Below are 13,842 nucleotides of genomic sequence, written 5' to 3'. Positions count from 1 at the left end.
ACCTTAATATCTAAACTAATCTGGTTGGTTAACTCAGTCGGTTACAGTGTGGTACTAATATGTACACTACATAGAAAAAAATGACTTGGATTTTTTTTCTTTTGGAAAATTAGAAAAGAATCAGGAGGAAAATATTTATGGGTTGAAAAGTATCTTTTATTTTGGGGGTAAGTGAGGTAAGTGTAAATTTTGGTTAACCACATGGGGCAGGCATTGGAAATCCAGCAATACTGTGCATGTACAATGATGCTATGCCCATGGGAAACAATCTTCCCAAAGCTGACCTTTTTCACTCCTCAAAAGCAGTTAAGAATAAAAAAACAAACAAACAAACAAAAAACAGTTCCCATTAAAGTGCTTTTGGACCATTCTCTTTATGAACCCTAATTTTTGCACTGTAACAGGGACACAATTTAGTGATATGGGTTTTTTTTGGTGGCGGGGGGGGTTGTTTGTATGTTTGCTTGTTGTTGTTGCTGTTGGGTTTTTTTTAGGGAATAAAACCAGAATATTTTAAGCCTGCCAGCTGAGACCAAGCTCTAAGCTCCTAATTTGGCAAACTGAGGCATCTTAATTCTAAAATCTTGGGCTCTAGCAAGGAAAATTTGCATAGACACAAAACAAAGATAAGATTTTAATGAAGCTGAAAAGTACATTACCTGCCCCTTGTTTGATGACAGGAGCGGATGGAGGTGGTGGTTTCTTAGGTCTCTGACAAAATAAACAAAATTATACAGTGTGAGACTGTTAGCAAACTGTCACAGAAGGGCCACAGACATTGTTTTCTATATGTAGTGTGGACAATATAGAGAACTTCTCACCAGCTCCCCCCTCCCCCCAAAAAAAGAAAACCAGAGGAATTCCCTCTCCAGAGATATCAGCTTTTTGGCACCTCTAAACAAACCCTAAAATAAATTCCATCAGCAAAACAAAACTTGGATGGGCAAATGGAATACCATTTCCTCCTTTTAAATCTATAGCAGCCTTCTGGAAAAGCTCAGCTCAGCAAAATAAAGTTTAAAAAGATAAATAAATAAAATAAAATATGCCTGAAACCAGGAAACACAGTAGTAAACTCCTACACCGAAACCACATTTGCAATTAAGATTTAATCTGCTGAATAGCCAAGCAATTTGACAAAAGTCACTGTGAGGACTTTGGATTTGCTGTGGATGTTGGACCTTCAATAAAATGCATGGTTAAGGGTTCGCAAAGGCAGGCAGACAATTTGAGAGGTGCCCCACAGACCAGTTGTACTCTATTACATGTGATAAACTAAAGTGGAGGAGTTTGTTTCTTTTCTTTCATTCATTACTATTATGCTTTTACAAATCAGTCACTGTTCATATTTTCCCCATACACTATCACTCTGAAAGTAACCAAATCAGTAAAGCAATTGATAATATTCATCCCTGAACTGGCTGTCGAGTATCTAGGCATATTCCTTGTTTAACTATAGGAGGGAGATAAGCAAGACTGAACTAGACAAGTGGTTCTGTAGTCTGAGAATCTAGACAGCATACCATCACAGTGATAGGGGAGGGTGGTGGAAGAGGGGTAATGAGAGAAGCCCCATCGTCACGCCATTAGAAAGGATGAGAAAGCCAGGCGTGGTGGCGCACGCCTTTAATCCTAGCACTCGGGAGGCAGAGGTAGGAGGATCGCCATGACATCTAGGCCACCCTGAGACTGCATAGTGAATTCCAGGTCAGCCTGAGCTAGAGTGAGACCCTACCTCAAAAACACCAAAAAGAAAGAAAGGATGAAAATGGATTTGGTTGGAGCACAAGATACTCTCAATGTTGACACTTCTTACCCTCTCTGGGAATTATGAATCTGTGATTTTAAGAAAATTCTATAATTATCTTCTGCGCTCCAAAAATATACTATGACATATTCTGTGACATTACCACAGGGACAGTAAAGGTACATGCCTAGCCCTAAGTCTGGCTTACCTTTGTTTGATGCAGCACTGGGCTACAGGAGGATACGGCTTCAAGTAAAATCCACAGAACATTCGAGGAACTTTCACGAGGACATCAGAGCATGTAGGCTCTGGATTCAATGACTATTCAGCCATGTTCTTCACTAGCTGGGTAATGCAGCAGAGTTACTTTGAATAAACACTACAGCTTAGTGTTCAAATCTGACTGCCACTACAAATTTCTTTCTATTATTAGCTATGGACACTAGACAAGTGACCTCACCTAGCTGAACAGCTATTAATACTACCTCCCTCTTGGCAGGAGGTAGTTTCACAAGAAGAAGGAGTTAGTCAGCTCTGACTTGTGTAATTCTTATTGGAACTCTATAAGGAAGTGATATTAATGTACCCATTCTGTTGCTGAAATAGTGGATTCATTGAGAGAAAGGTATTTCCCAAGGTTACCAAACTATTCAGTGAGGCATAGGGTAAGAGGAGACTTGGCGTAAGGTCCAGGGCTATCTGACCTGCAGAATGCTCTAAACCACTGTGAAGACCCATCCGGCCAGAGAAAATCCTCAAGACAGACCATCAAGCACCTACAGTATCATATACACAGAGTTCATAAAAGCATAAGCAAATGTACTACATTCAAGTTGGAAACTGAAAATGGCTATCAGATTGAAGCTACAACGTGAACCATGCTACATTTATAAAAAGATATAAAGACTGGAAAGAAATTTAAAGTGGCGATCTCTGACTAGTAGGATCATGAGTGTGTACAAGCCTGTGTGTGTGTTTTCTCTTTAAGAGTTTTCTCTACTGCCAATATTAGTACAGACATATCAACTTTATTATTAAAAAGCAAGCTGCTCTAAGGACTACCTCTCCTTGCACACAGCCCCTTCCCTAATTGAGTGTGATTCTGGTTCAGGGTCTTCCACTGTTCTTTCTCGTTGTCATTCCCTTCCAGCTCTCTGAACTCCTTCCTTTTCCTTCCTCTCTTCTCTGTCTTGATGCAAACTAGGCTAGGGACATATGCGTGTTTGCTTAACAAAATTATCACTGAAACTCTGCCAATTAACCTTCCTTTACCTCAAGATCAGAGTCATTTATTATTCATGAAACTGCCAACAACCTGCAGCCTAATTCTTTCTAGCACAGTCCCAACAATGCCTACCCTGACATCTCCCTTGCTCCTTGGCTGCAATGAAATATTCTATGAGTAATTTCACACAAGCCCGCTTAGTGAAGTTGTTATTCCAATGACCTTTCCTGGAACCACATAGCACAAACTTAAAAATAATAATACAAATAAGATAAAATAATAAAAATTACAAGCCATCATAGTTTCCCTTAATGCTATATCAAATGTGGTAGGTACATGAAATGTGACATGGCGCAGCAGGGGTCCGGAAGCAGAAGGAGAGAGGGGGAAGAAAGGATGGAGGCAGCCAGAGAGGGTTGGAATCATTACATTAACAAACTGTGTAAGAGTGGTCACAAGGCGTGTGCATGTGGATGTGACAAAGGGAGAAGGCAGACATGTGCCTTTGAGATGGGAGCCACGGCCACTGTGGAGGCAGGTGGGGCACATTGCTGAAAGGAAGGGACAGTCTTTGGGCTGTCTCCATCCATCTACCACGCTGGATCAGCTCTGGCAAGCATAGAGGTTTACAGATATTCCCTTCCTTAAAACAAACAAATAAACAAAAGCATTTTTGACTGACTTCACTTTCACTAGTTCTGCTAGATTTTATAACTGCCATGCCTCTTCAGATAGACAAGGGTGCCGTATTTCCAAATGAGATGCCTTTGATGGTCATTCTAAACAAAATCAGGGCCTGGACCCATACCGTTCTAGAGCATCTCCCAAAACATTAATGAAGTATTTCACATGAGCCTACGTTTTATTTTAATATAGCACAAAGAAAGGGCAGTAGTAACTGAGAAGGCCAATGTTGCATTTAGCTTCTCTTGCTGGGGTAAGGCACCCAGCCAAAAGCGGCTGATGGGAGTTAAGTACGTACTCTGGCTCACAGTCTTGGGGGAAGCTTCATGACGGATGGCTCAGGAGAAAGCATGGCATGAGCAGAGGCTGGACATCACCTCTACCAAGCAAGTGGAAAATAGCAACAGAACAGTGAGCCATATTTTAGCAAAAGGGACCTGGTCATAATATCCCTAATCCTGCCCCCAGAAGCATACCTCCTCCAGCAAGGCTCCACCTTCAAAATTGCCATTATCTGGGGCCCAAGCATTCAGGGCAACTAAGTTTATGTAGGAGCTGGTTCAAACCACCATAGCTGACCAGCAACACTTTAGCAAAATGTGTCCACTGAAAACTTTACCATGGGGTTCTAGAGATTTCTCAGTGGTTAAAGGCACTTGCTTGCAAAGCCTGACAGCCTGGGTTTGATTCCCTTGTATTCACTTAAAGTCAGATGCACAAAATGACACATGTGTCTGGAGTTCGTTTGCAGTGGCATTAGGCCCTGGAATACCCATTCTCATTCATTCATTCATTCTCTCCTTGCAAATAATAAAAATATTTAAACTTTATTTTGACTTTAGCAAGGGATTGATGATTCTTTAAAGAAAAACGCATGAATAGATTAATCAGTTGAATTTCCTCAAATTGGTCAGTTATGAGTGGATGAAGGAAATGGGATTGAAGATCCTCCAGGTTAAATAGTAGATCAAAGTGTCCTTTGTAGACTATAACAGGCATAAGATAATAACTGGCTCCTGTAGGTGCACAGGCAGAAACACCTTTCAACTTAGGCAAGGATTTAAAGCCCAGAACTTGTATTTCCATGCAGTAGGGATTCAGTTCTTAAAAGTCAAGTTTGGGGGAATGGCTCAGGAATTAAGCTTGCTTTGGAAACATGAAGCTCTGAGATCCTTGAAGTTCGACTATCCAACACCAACATAAACACCTAGGTGTGGCCGCATATGTATTTAACCTTAGTCTTGTGGGGAGCGGGGACTAGAGAAACATTGGGGCTTATGAAAACAGCAGCGCTGGGTTCAGGAAGAGAAACTTTGTCTCAAGAGAATATGTGAGTATGTGATAAAACACACCCAACATTCTCCTCCAGCATCTGTTCACACATGCATCATCATCATCATCACATACACACATGCAAAAAAAAAATCATCAACAAAAAAAAGAGAGATGGGTATAGATGTGCATGCATCTAATCCAGGCAAATCTCTGAGGTTCACTGGCCAACCAGTCTGGCTTACTAGGTAAGCTCCAAGCCAATGAGAGAACCTGTCAAAACAAAGTTGGAAAAGCCTTGAAAGAGATGCCACCCAAGGTTGTCCTCTGGAATCTACATGAACACACAGATGTGCCTATGCACATACACATACACGAAGTCAGAAATAAAATGTCAGGAAAAAAAAAAAAAATCAATGAGCTTTTTTTTTTTTTTTTTTTCCTGGGAGAGTCAAATGCTGTCATAGCCAGCTTTATGTTACTGGGATGAACTTCCAAAAACCCGGAACAGTTTATGGGAGGAATGGGATTTATTGAATCTTACAGATCCAGGGGAGGCTCTGTAATGTTGGAAGAAACTGGTCACCTTTCACAGGTCCACTCAGAGCGGAAAGCCCACCAATAGCACTACAAGCAAGCACACTCCAGGAACCCCAGGCAGAGCTCAAGCACTCTCCCTATCTTATGCTGGAATTTCAGATCTGCCTCCAAACACCCCTTAGGACTGGACTCCCAGCATCTACTCACAGTGACACTTCTTCTAGCCAGGTGGCTGGAGATCTAAAGTACAAGCTTTAATAAACTCCTGAATGTATTGGGGGACATCCATTCAAACTACAAATGTTTTCCATGATCTTCACCAATACAGGGAACATGTACCTACATGTGTACATTTCCACATCCGCCTTTATGTGGAGCTGCTGGTCTGGATAGAGACACTCTGTCATCCTTCAAGGGACAGATTTGATTTTTATCATTACACTGCCAGGAAGGAAACAGATTTGAATGTTCCGGAGTGAGGGTAGAAGAAAGGCAAACAGTTTCCTGCTGAAGAATTTCAGAACTAACTCTGCCCTTTGTTTGGTAAGCCTGGCCAGTCCCAAGCAAAAGAGCTTGTCAGCTGGCTCAACTGCTCTTCCTGGCCCGAATTCCAATCTGCCACATTGTCTTGTGAGCCAGTTTGCTTTGTGAGCACTGGCTCCTGAGCTATGTTTTGTTAAAAATCACCACACTCAGACCCTGACGGCTGAGTATATTTTATGAAATCGTTTAGTCTGTTTGATGTTGCTATAATAAAATATATAAGGCTAAGTAAGTTGTAAAGAAAACAGGTTTGTTTTGGTTCATCATTGTGGAGATCCAAGAACGTGGTGTCAGTATCTAGTTGGCTTCTAGTGAGGGCTTTGCTTTGCTAAAGCTCATGGCAGAAAGTAGGAGGGGAAGTAGGCTTGGGCAGAAGGAGCACATATATGAAAGAGACCAATGGTGGGTGACAGAATTGCAACCTACTCTTGTAAGACCTAAATTCAGTCTCAAGAGAACTAATCAGGTCTCTCCAGAAATGCACTGATCCATCAAGAAGGGTGCTGCCTCATGATCTAACTTTTAAATTTATTTGTTTATTTATTTATTTATTTGAGAGCGACAGACACAGAGAGAAAGATAGATAGAGGGAGAGAGAGAGAATGGGCGCGCCAGGGCCTCCAGCCTCTGCAAACGAACTCCAGACGCGTGCACCCCCTTGTGCATCTGGCTAACGTGGGACCTGGGGAACCGAGCCTCAAACTGGGGTCCTGAGGCTTCATAGGCAAGCACTTAACCACTAAGCCATCTCTCTAGCCCATGATCTAACTTTTAAAAATGCTATCCCGCTCTCAATATTGTTGCATTAGGGAGCAAGCTTCAGCATGAATTTGTGTGGAAATAAACCATACTAAAATGAGAGTGGGTTTTGTTAGATAAATATGTAAGTTTCTTGAAGCACATTTCAGCTTGATTTTTTAAAAATTTTTATTTATTTATTTGAGAGCGACAGACACAGAGAGAAAGACAGATAGAGGGAGAGAGAGAGAATGGGCGCGCCAGGGCTTCCAGCCTCTGCAAACGAACTCCAGACGCGTGTGCCCCCTTGTGCATCTGGCTAACGTGGGTCCTGGGGAACCGAGCCTCGAACCGGGGTCCTTAGGCTTCACAGGCAAGCGCTCAACCGCTAAGCCATCTCTCCAGCCCTCAGCTTGATTTTAAGCAACTGTAGACCATGGGAAGTTCTATGTGTTATAGAGACTGAAGATGGGACACAAATGAACGTTTCCTGATGAGGACACTCTTCACAAGTTGAGAAGCACATGGAGGGCTCTGTCCTGCCATCTCCTTCCCCACTCTGCCATCCCGGGAGGATTCATTCTGCTCTGTGTGTGTGTGTGTGTGCATGTGTGTGTACGTGCAGGCACGTGTGTGTGCACCATGGCATATGTGTGCAGGCCAGAGTACAATCTCAAGGAATAGTACTTTTCTTCCACCTTGTTCAAGAGCGCCTCTCTCATTTGTTACTGCAAATGCTAGACTAGCTGCCCTGGGAGCTTTTGGATTCTCCCAATTCCGCCTCCAACTGCCACAGGGATGTTGGGATTGTAGATACTACTTGGGTCTGGCTTTACATGGATTCTGAGGATCTGAACTTGAATCGTCAAGCTTCCACAGAAAGCACTGTTAACCACTGCACCATCTCCCCAGCCCTCATGACACTTTTGAAGTGTGCCACTGGGGCTGTGCTCTAGGTAGTAATCTCTAACTGCCTTGGTCCTTCTGCAGTCTTCAGAGTTCAAGCAGTTGTCTGCCCTGTCACTGCACAGACATCATGGAAATACTGTGTAGCCTGCTTCTGAGAGGCTATCTCTGAATTCCCCCTTCACCCTCTAATCTCATGATTTGCACCTGTGGTCTTCCTTGTCGCTGGATTCATCCAAACTGATGGCCTACTGGGTGGTCAGTTAGGCTTTGGCATATCACTTCTTCCCAAAAGGCTCTTTCAGGTCATCTCCGTAAAGACATCCTTTATTCTATCCAGCCTATCCCACCTTGGAAGTGATACCTCAATTATATCTACACCCCATGTCCAGGTGGATGGGTCTGCCCTCCCTTTTGTCTGAGAAGATGAATTTGACTGGAGCCCAGTTTCCCTTCCCTCTGTTTTTTGTCATTGATGCTACTTCTGTTATTGTTGGCATCTTTGTCCTCCCCTCCCTCTTCTCCCCCCGTCCTCATTCTCCTCTAGTACAAGAGGGAGCACCAAGCAGGGAAAGAAGGACAAAAGTAAAAGGAGGAAGACCAAAGGACAAGGAGTTCCTATATTCCAAGTGTGTACTGTGCATGCTGTTGGGCCTGCTACAGAAGATTGAGAAGTGGCTTAAAGAAGTTTTGGCTGAGCAATGAAAGATAAGTCTTTCAAGGGTGTGCTGGATGAGATGTTCAAGTGGGAGAGTACAGCCTGTAAATACTGCTGGAGTTGGGGAGAAAAGACACCATCTTGATGGTCTGGAGGAAGCCCACTGTGGCTGTGTTGTAGTGACCTTTGCATTGCTGGGACAAAACACCCAATCATAAGCATCCAGTAGGAGAAACAGAGTTCATTTTGGCTTACAGTCTCCAGGGAATGCTTCATTATGGTAAGAAAGGATGTTAGAGCAGAGGCTGGGCATCACATCTTGACACAGCAGGTAGAAGATAGCAGTAGGAGTGACCTGAACTTGCCAAGGGGGAGTTGGTTATAATATCCCTAAGCACCACCCCCCCCCCCCCCGTCCAGCAACTTAACCTCCTCCAGCAAGGCTCCACCTCCTAAATTGCCACCAGCTAGGAACCAAGTATTCAAAACACATGAAGCTATGAGAGACATTCCACACTGAAACTACCACAGGCTGCATAAACAGGCCAAAGTTGGGTGACATTAATGACTTACTTAACAAGCCCTATTCAGCACATGAAGCCACCCAGAAAAGTAAGTATACAAGATAGATAATGTTATAGGTGAATTGTTTTTATAAAGCTACCTATCCAAAGCATATGTTTTTATTACATGAATTATTGGACAGCTTTAGAAATAAAAACAAAACACCAAGAGCCCTCAAAAAGCCTAGGAACAAAGAAAATTTGGCTAAGAACAGATTTATAGACTGAGTTAGCAGAAGATGAGGAATCCAAGGCAAGGGGCCTCCAAAGAACTTAGGGAAAAAGAAAATAGCCAGTGATAAAGCTATAAAATTCACCTGTGGCAGATTAGTCATTGTGGGAACTTCTTTTTTCGTATAAATTTGGAAACTGAAAAACTTCCACTGTGTAATACAGAACAATCTAATGAGAACGAATAGGCATAGGACCATAACTAAGAAAGTAAAAAATCAAATTGATCATATCACAATGGGTCTGGAGATGGATATGAATAGAAAGGGTCGGTCTGCCAAGTGGTTAAAATGGAGAAAATCAGAACTGCTGAAGCCAACAGTGGTTCGGCACTCTTGAAAGCATTATCTGGGCTTACCTGAACTCAACATATGGCTCCCTTGGCAAAACCTTCCATTCTGTGTGTGAGGAGGGCCTCAAGCCATACCTGCCAGGATTTTTGTATAAACAACTAGCTCCTCTCACTTGGATGCCTTGTCTTCTTTGATAATGTGGCTTCTGGTGCAGCCTGGATCTTAAGAAATCAGGTCCATTGTGGGGTGGAGGATGAATGCTCAAGGCAGGCAGTCTCCTATCTTCCAAACTAGCTGACATCTCAGTTCTTGTTACAATTAGTAAGCTGGCAGTCCCACGTAAGCCTGGGAGCCAGCAAAGATGTACCTATATCACAACCACACAGACATCTTCAGGACAGCTTCTCTGACTGGGAGGCGTTAGGAGCCACTGCGGTACATTCACCAGGGAAACCCATTAGAAGAACTTTGGCAATGTCCATTTGTGATAGGGCACAGACTCTGAAAAGCCCTCTCCAAGAATTGTGGTAGAATACCAATACCATTTATGGTGATTTCCCTACTTCTCTTATAAGATCCATAGTCTGAGAGGATGGGAAAACAGTTCAGTGGATAAAGTGCTTACCATACAAGCATGAGAATCTGAGTTCAAGACCTCAGAATCCAAGTATAAGTCAGATGCTGTGGTAAGCCTCTGTAATTCCAGCATGACAGACAAAGTGGTAACAATGAGAGACCCTGCCTCAAACAAGGTGGAAGGTGAGGAGTAACACCTAACGTTGTCCTCTGACCTCCACATGTGCACTGTGGCACATGTATACCCACAGTCACACAAGTGAACATGTGAACACACATACAAACGTCCCAATAAAAAGATCCATGGGGGGCTGGAGAGATGGCTTTGCAGTTAAGTGCTTGCCTATGAAGCCTAAGGACCCCAATTTGAGGCTAGACTCCCCAAGACCCACGTAAGCCAGGTGCACAATGGGGCACATGCATCTGGAGTTCCTTTGCAGTGGCTGGAGGCCCTGGTGCACCCATTCTCTCTCTCTTTCTCTCTCTGTCACTCTCAAATGAACAAACAAAAATAAACAAAAAAAAATAAGAAACCCATGGCCTGAGACTTTCTTGAAACACTGCCTTGCAGAAATACTACCGTTCAAAAAACTTATTCTAATATTTGTCTTTTTCTAATAATAGTGACCAGATATTTCTGTCACTCTTGAAAGTCCAAGTTCCATGTCACACTTCAGTAACAATTACAGAGTATAGACCTTCCTTCATTGGAGCTTTCAGGGTATTTAATTTTTCCATTCTGATGTTCAATTTTACTGTCAAGGCTCAAAATAAATAGCCATTGAATAGAGGTTCGTAAATAGCTTACATAATTGTTTTAAAATATACACCAAAACATGAACAGGTGTTCTCCCAGAATATCTTGAAGACAATTCCCAATGTATTTGCCTCCCTAGAGGAAGAATCTGCTGAACACTCTCAGGAAGAAAGGCTACCAGGAATTGCAAATGCTCTGGTGGTGACTTTCTGAGTCCACCGCTGACAGAAAATATTCCAGCCTCATCAGTATGCCTGGGTGATGCTGCTGAGTGAAGAGGCCTGCTGTTGAAGAAACGCTGCTTGCTTCTGTCTACCATAATCATCACAGACTGCCCTCTTTCCTGGGTGAATGACTGAAACCCCAGCCACTGGCAAAACAAGATGATGTGCTGAAACCGGTGGTGGAATGCTTCAGATTTCCTCATTCACATAGTGCTTCCATGTTAAAGATTCTTATCATATTTATGCCATCAATGCAGCAAATGGCAGCCTCAACCCATGTCACACTATCACCAGCTCAACAATGTTCTGGGTGCAGCAATTCAGTCTGGAAAAACAACTAATGCCAAGCTGGTTGGCTGGTTTTGTAGGCCAATTGGGATGAAAAATGGATGTTATACTTTGAATTTTCTAAAACTTTAATGTCATATTATACAATCACTTCTCAGCTGTAGATATTATTTATCTGACAGGTATGACTATTGTTCCCCTAAAATTGAGTTTTCTACTTCATAAGGATGAAGTTAAAAGATGAATCAGAGAGATAGAGGCTCCTTGTCTGGAGTTGCAGAGATGCCCATGGGGTTCTAAAAAGCATTCATGCCCCAATGAACAAGCCACACAGCATCCCCTCAGCACTGACAACTTCACTTCTCTGTAGAAGTGCTTCTCTTAATGCCTTACATAACATAACTTCTAGAAAAGTACACTATGTCTTATCTGAGTGAATTTGTTGGCCCACTAAAAAGAAAGCAGGAATTAAAAGGTAGGGGACCACAACAGAGGGAAGAGTAGGCTTTGTCTACTTGTTAAAAGAATATTGAGGGCTGGGGAGATGGTTTAGCAGGTAAGAATACTTGCTATACAAACAAACATGAGGATTTGAGTTGAGATCCTTGGGTCCTGTGTAAAAGTTAGGCACAACAGGGCATCACAGTAATTCTAATACTAAGGAGACATAAACAGGAGGAGTCCTGGGACTTGCAAGCTAGCTAGTCTAACCTAAGTGGTGAGCTTCAGGTTCAGTCAGAGACACTTTCTCAAAGAATAAAGTTTTGGAGCTATTGAGTAAGATAGCTGACATTCACCTCTGGTCTCCACATGCAAAGCACACCAATACATGTGTGCACAAAAAGAAAAGCTCACAGTTAGTCATCAAAATCATGCTGCCTATGTTAATTATGTGAAATGATGCATATGATAGCTAAATTTAGTCATTCCACAAAGTATGTTCAATATATGTATTCTATATTATAGAATATATGTATCTTCTAGAATCTATAGCAAAAAGGTTCCATGATCCTCTATGAGTGTCAAAATTCAATGATGTTCAAGTCCCTTATATAAAATGGTATAGTGTTTGTACATAACCAAAGCTCATCCTCCAATGTACCATGTACATAAATTATTTCTAGATTCCCTATAACTAGTTGTCACACTGTATCGTTAGGGAGGAAAAAAATTAAGGTGAGTGCATGTTCAGATGAATTATTTTTAAATTTATTTTTAGTCCATAGTTAGTTCAATTCATAGATGTGGTACTTGTGGACACCGAAGGCAATCTGCATTTCAAAGACATCATGTTAGGGCTGGAGAGATGGGTTAGCAGTTAAGGTGCTTGCCTGCAAAGCCTAAAGACTCATGTTCGACCCTCCAGGTCCCAAATAAGCCAGATGCACAGTGATGTAAGCATGCAATGTCACACATGTGCAGAAGGGGGCACATGTGTCTGGATTTCGACTTCAGTGGCTGGAGGCCCTGGCTCACCAATTCTCTCTCTTCCTTGCATGAAAGAGACCAGTCTATTGGGATTTCTTTTTTTTGTTCATTTTTTTTGATGTATTTGAGAGTGACAGACACAGAGAGAAAGACAGATAGAGGGAGAGAGAGAGAACTGGCATGCCAGGGCTTCCAGCCACTGCAAACAAACTCCAGACACGTGCGCCCCCTTGTGCAACTGGCTAACGTGGGACCTGGGGAACCGAGCCTCGAACCAGGGTCCTTAGGCTTCACAGGCAAGCACTTAACCGCTAAGCCATCTCTCCAGCATGGGATTTCTTTTTTAAAGAAAATGTTGTATATGGTAGAATACGTGTGATTTTATCTTTCAGGTTTTAAGAAAATCAAACCATACTCTGTCAGCCAGAACCAATAATGCAGTGGATTTTTTTCTAGGATCACAAAGATTGGTGAGAAGACTGCCATGAACAGACTAGATGCCCCCACCCTCCAACTTCCACTTACTTGGACCCATCCACAATGAACATCCTTTCAGAAAGGTCTGACAGATCTCTATGGCCTTGAATACCAGACATGCTGCCCAACTCTAAGCCCACAAGGACATTAACTATGTGTATACATAATTTCCCATCATCCACCATGACAGTCACCCCATGGAAAGGACTCAATAAATACTGAGTCACTGAAAGAAAATCAAACAGAATCGTCAGGTAGTCAATCCAGAAGGAAAAAGAAAGAAAAAAAAAGACAAATAGCATGAAGACTATGCTACTGTGTGTTTAGATGTCTCTACAAATATATTTTACACATGGCTAGGTACCATTTTAATGGATATTCATCCAAGTTCTTAGCTACATTAGAATTCAGAAGGAAACTAACCAAGACATCAAGATAACTGGGTTGATCTGATCAGCTGCAGCAAAAAGAACTGGAGCTAGTCTTCTAATATTACTTTTACAGTTGGTGTTGGAGTGCAGCAAAAGTAATTATAACAACTGGAATGGTTAACTTGAATTTGCCAAGGTAATTTCCCATAGATCATTAGATGGGCTTAAAGTTCAAGGACACATTGTCAGACTTTTTATTTTACTTCTTTATTTATTTGCAAGGAAAAACAGAGAAAGAGAGAGAGAGAGACAGACAGACGA

General features: G+C 42.3%; 1 protein-coding gene across 6 annotated transcripts in view; it reads right to left on the bottom strand.

The window, feature by feature from the left end:
* Positions 1–13,842, bottom strand: part of Sh3kbp1 (SH3 domain containing kinase binding protein 1) — a 446,513-nt gene that overhangs the window by 78,692 nt on the left and 353,979 nt on the right. For all 6 annotated transcript variants that reach the window (XM_045140550.1, XM_045140551.1, XM_045140548.1 and 3 more), the window contains one exon: positions 660–711. In XM_045140550.1, the coding sequence (XP_044996485.1) occupies positions 660–711 (52 nt within the window). The remainder of the gene's footprint in view (positions 1–659; positions 712–13,842) is intronic.

Source organism: Jaculus jaculus, chromosome X (genome assembly GCF_020740685.1).
Source record: "Jaculus jaculus isolate mJacJac1 chromosome X, mJacJac1.mat.Y.cur, whole genome shotgun sequence".
Lineage (NCBI taxonomy): Eukaryota > Metazoa > Chordata > Mammalia > Rodentia > Dipodidae > Jaculus > Jaculus jaculus.
Note: the sequence above shows the minus strand (reverse complement) of the source record. Positions and strands in the feature narration are given on the sequence as shown.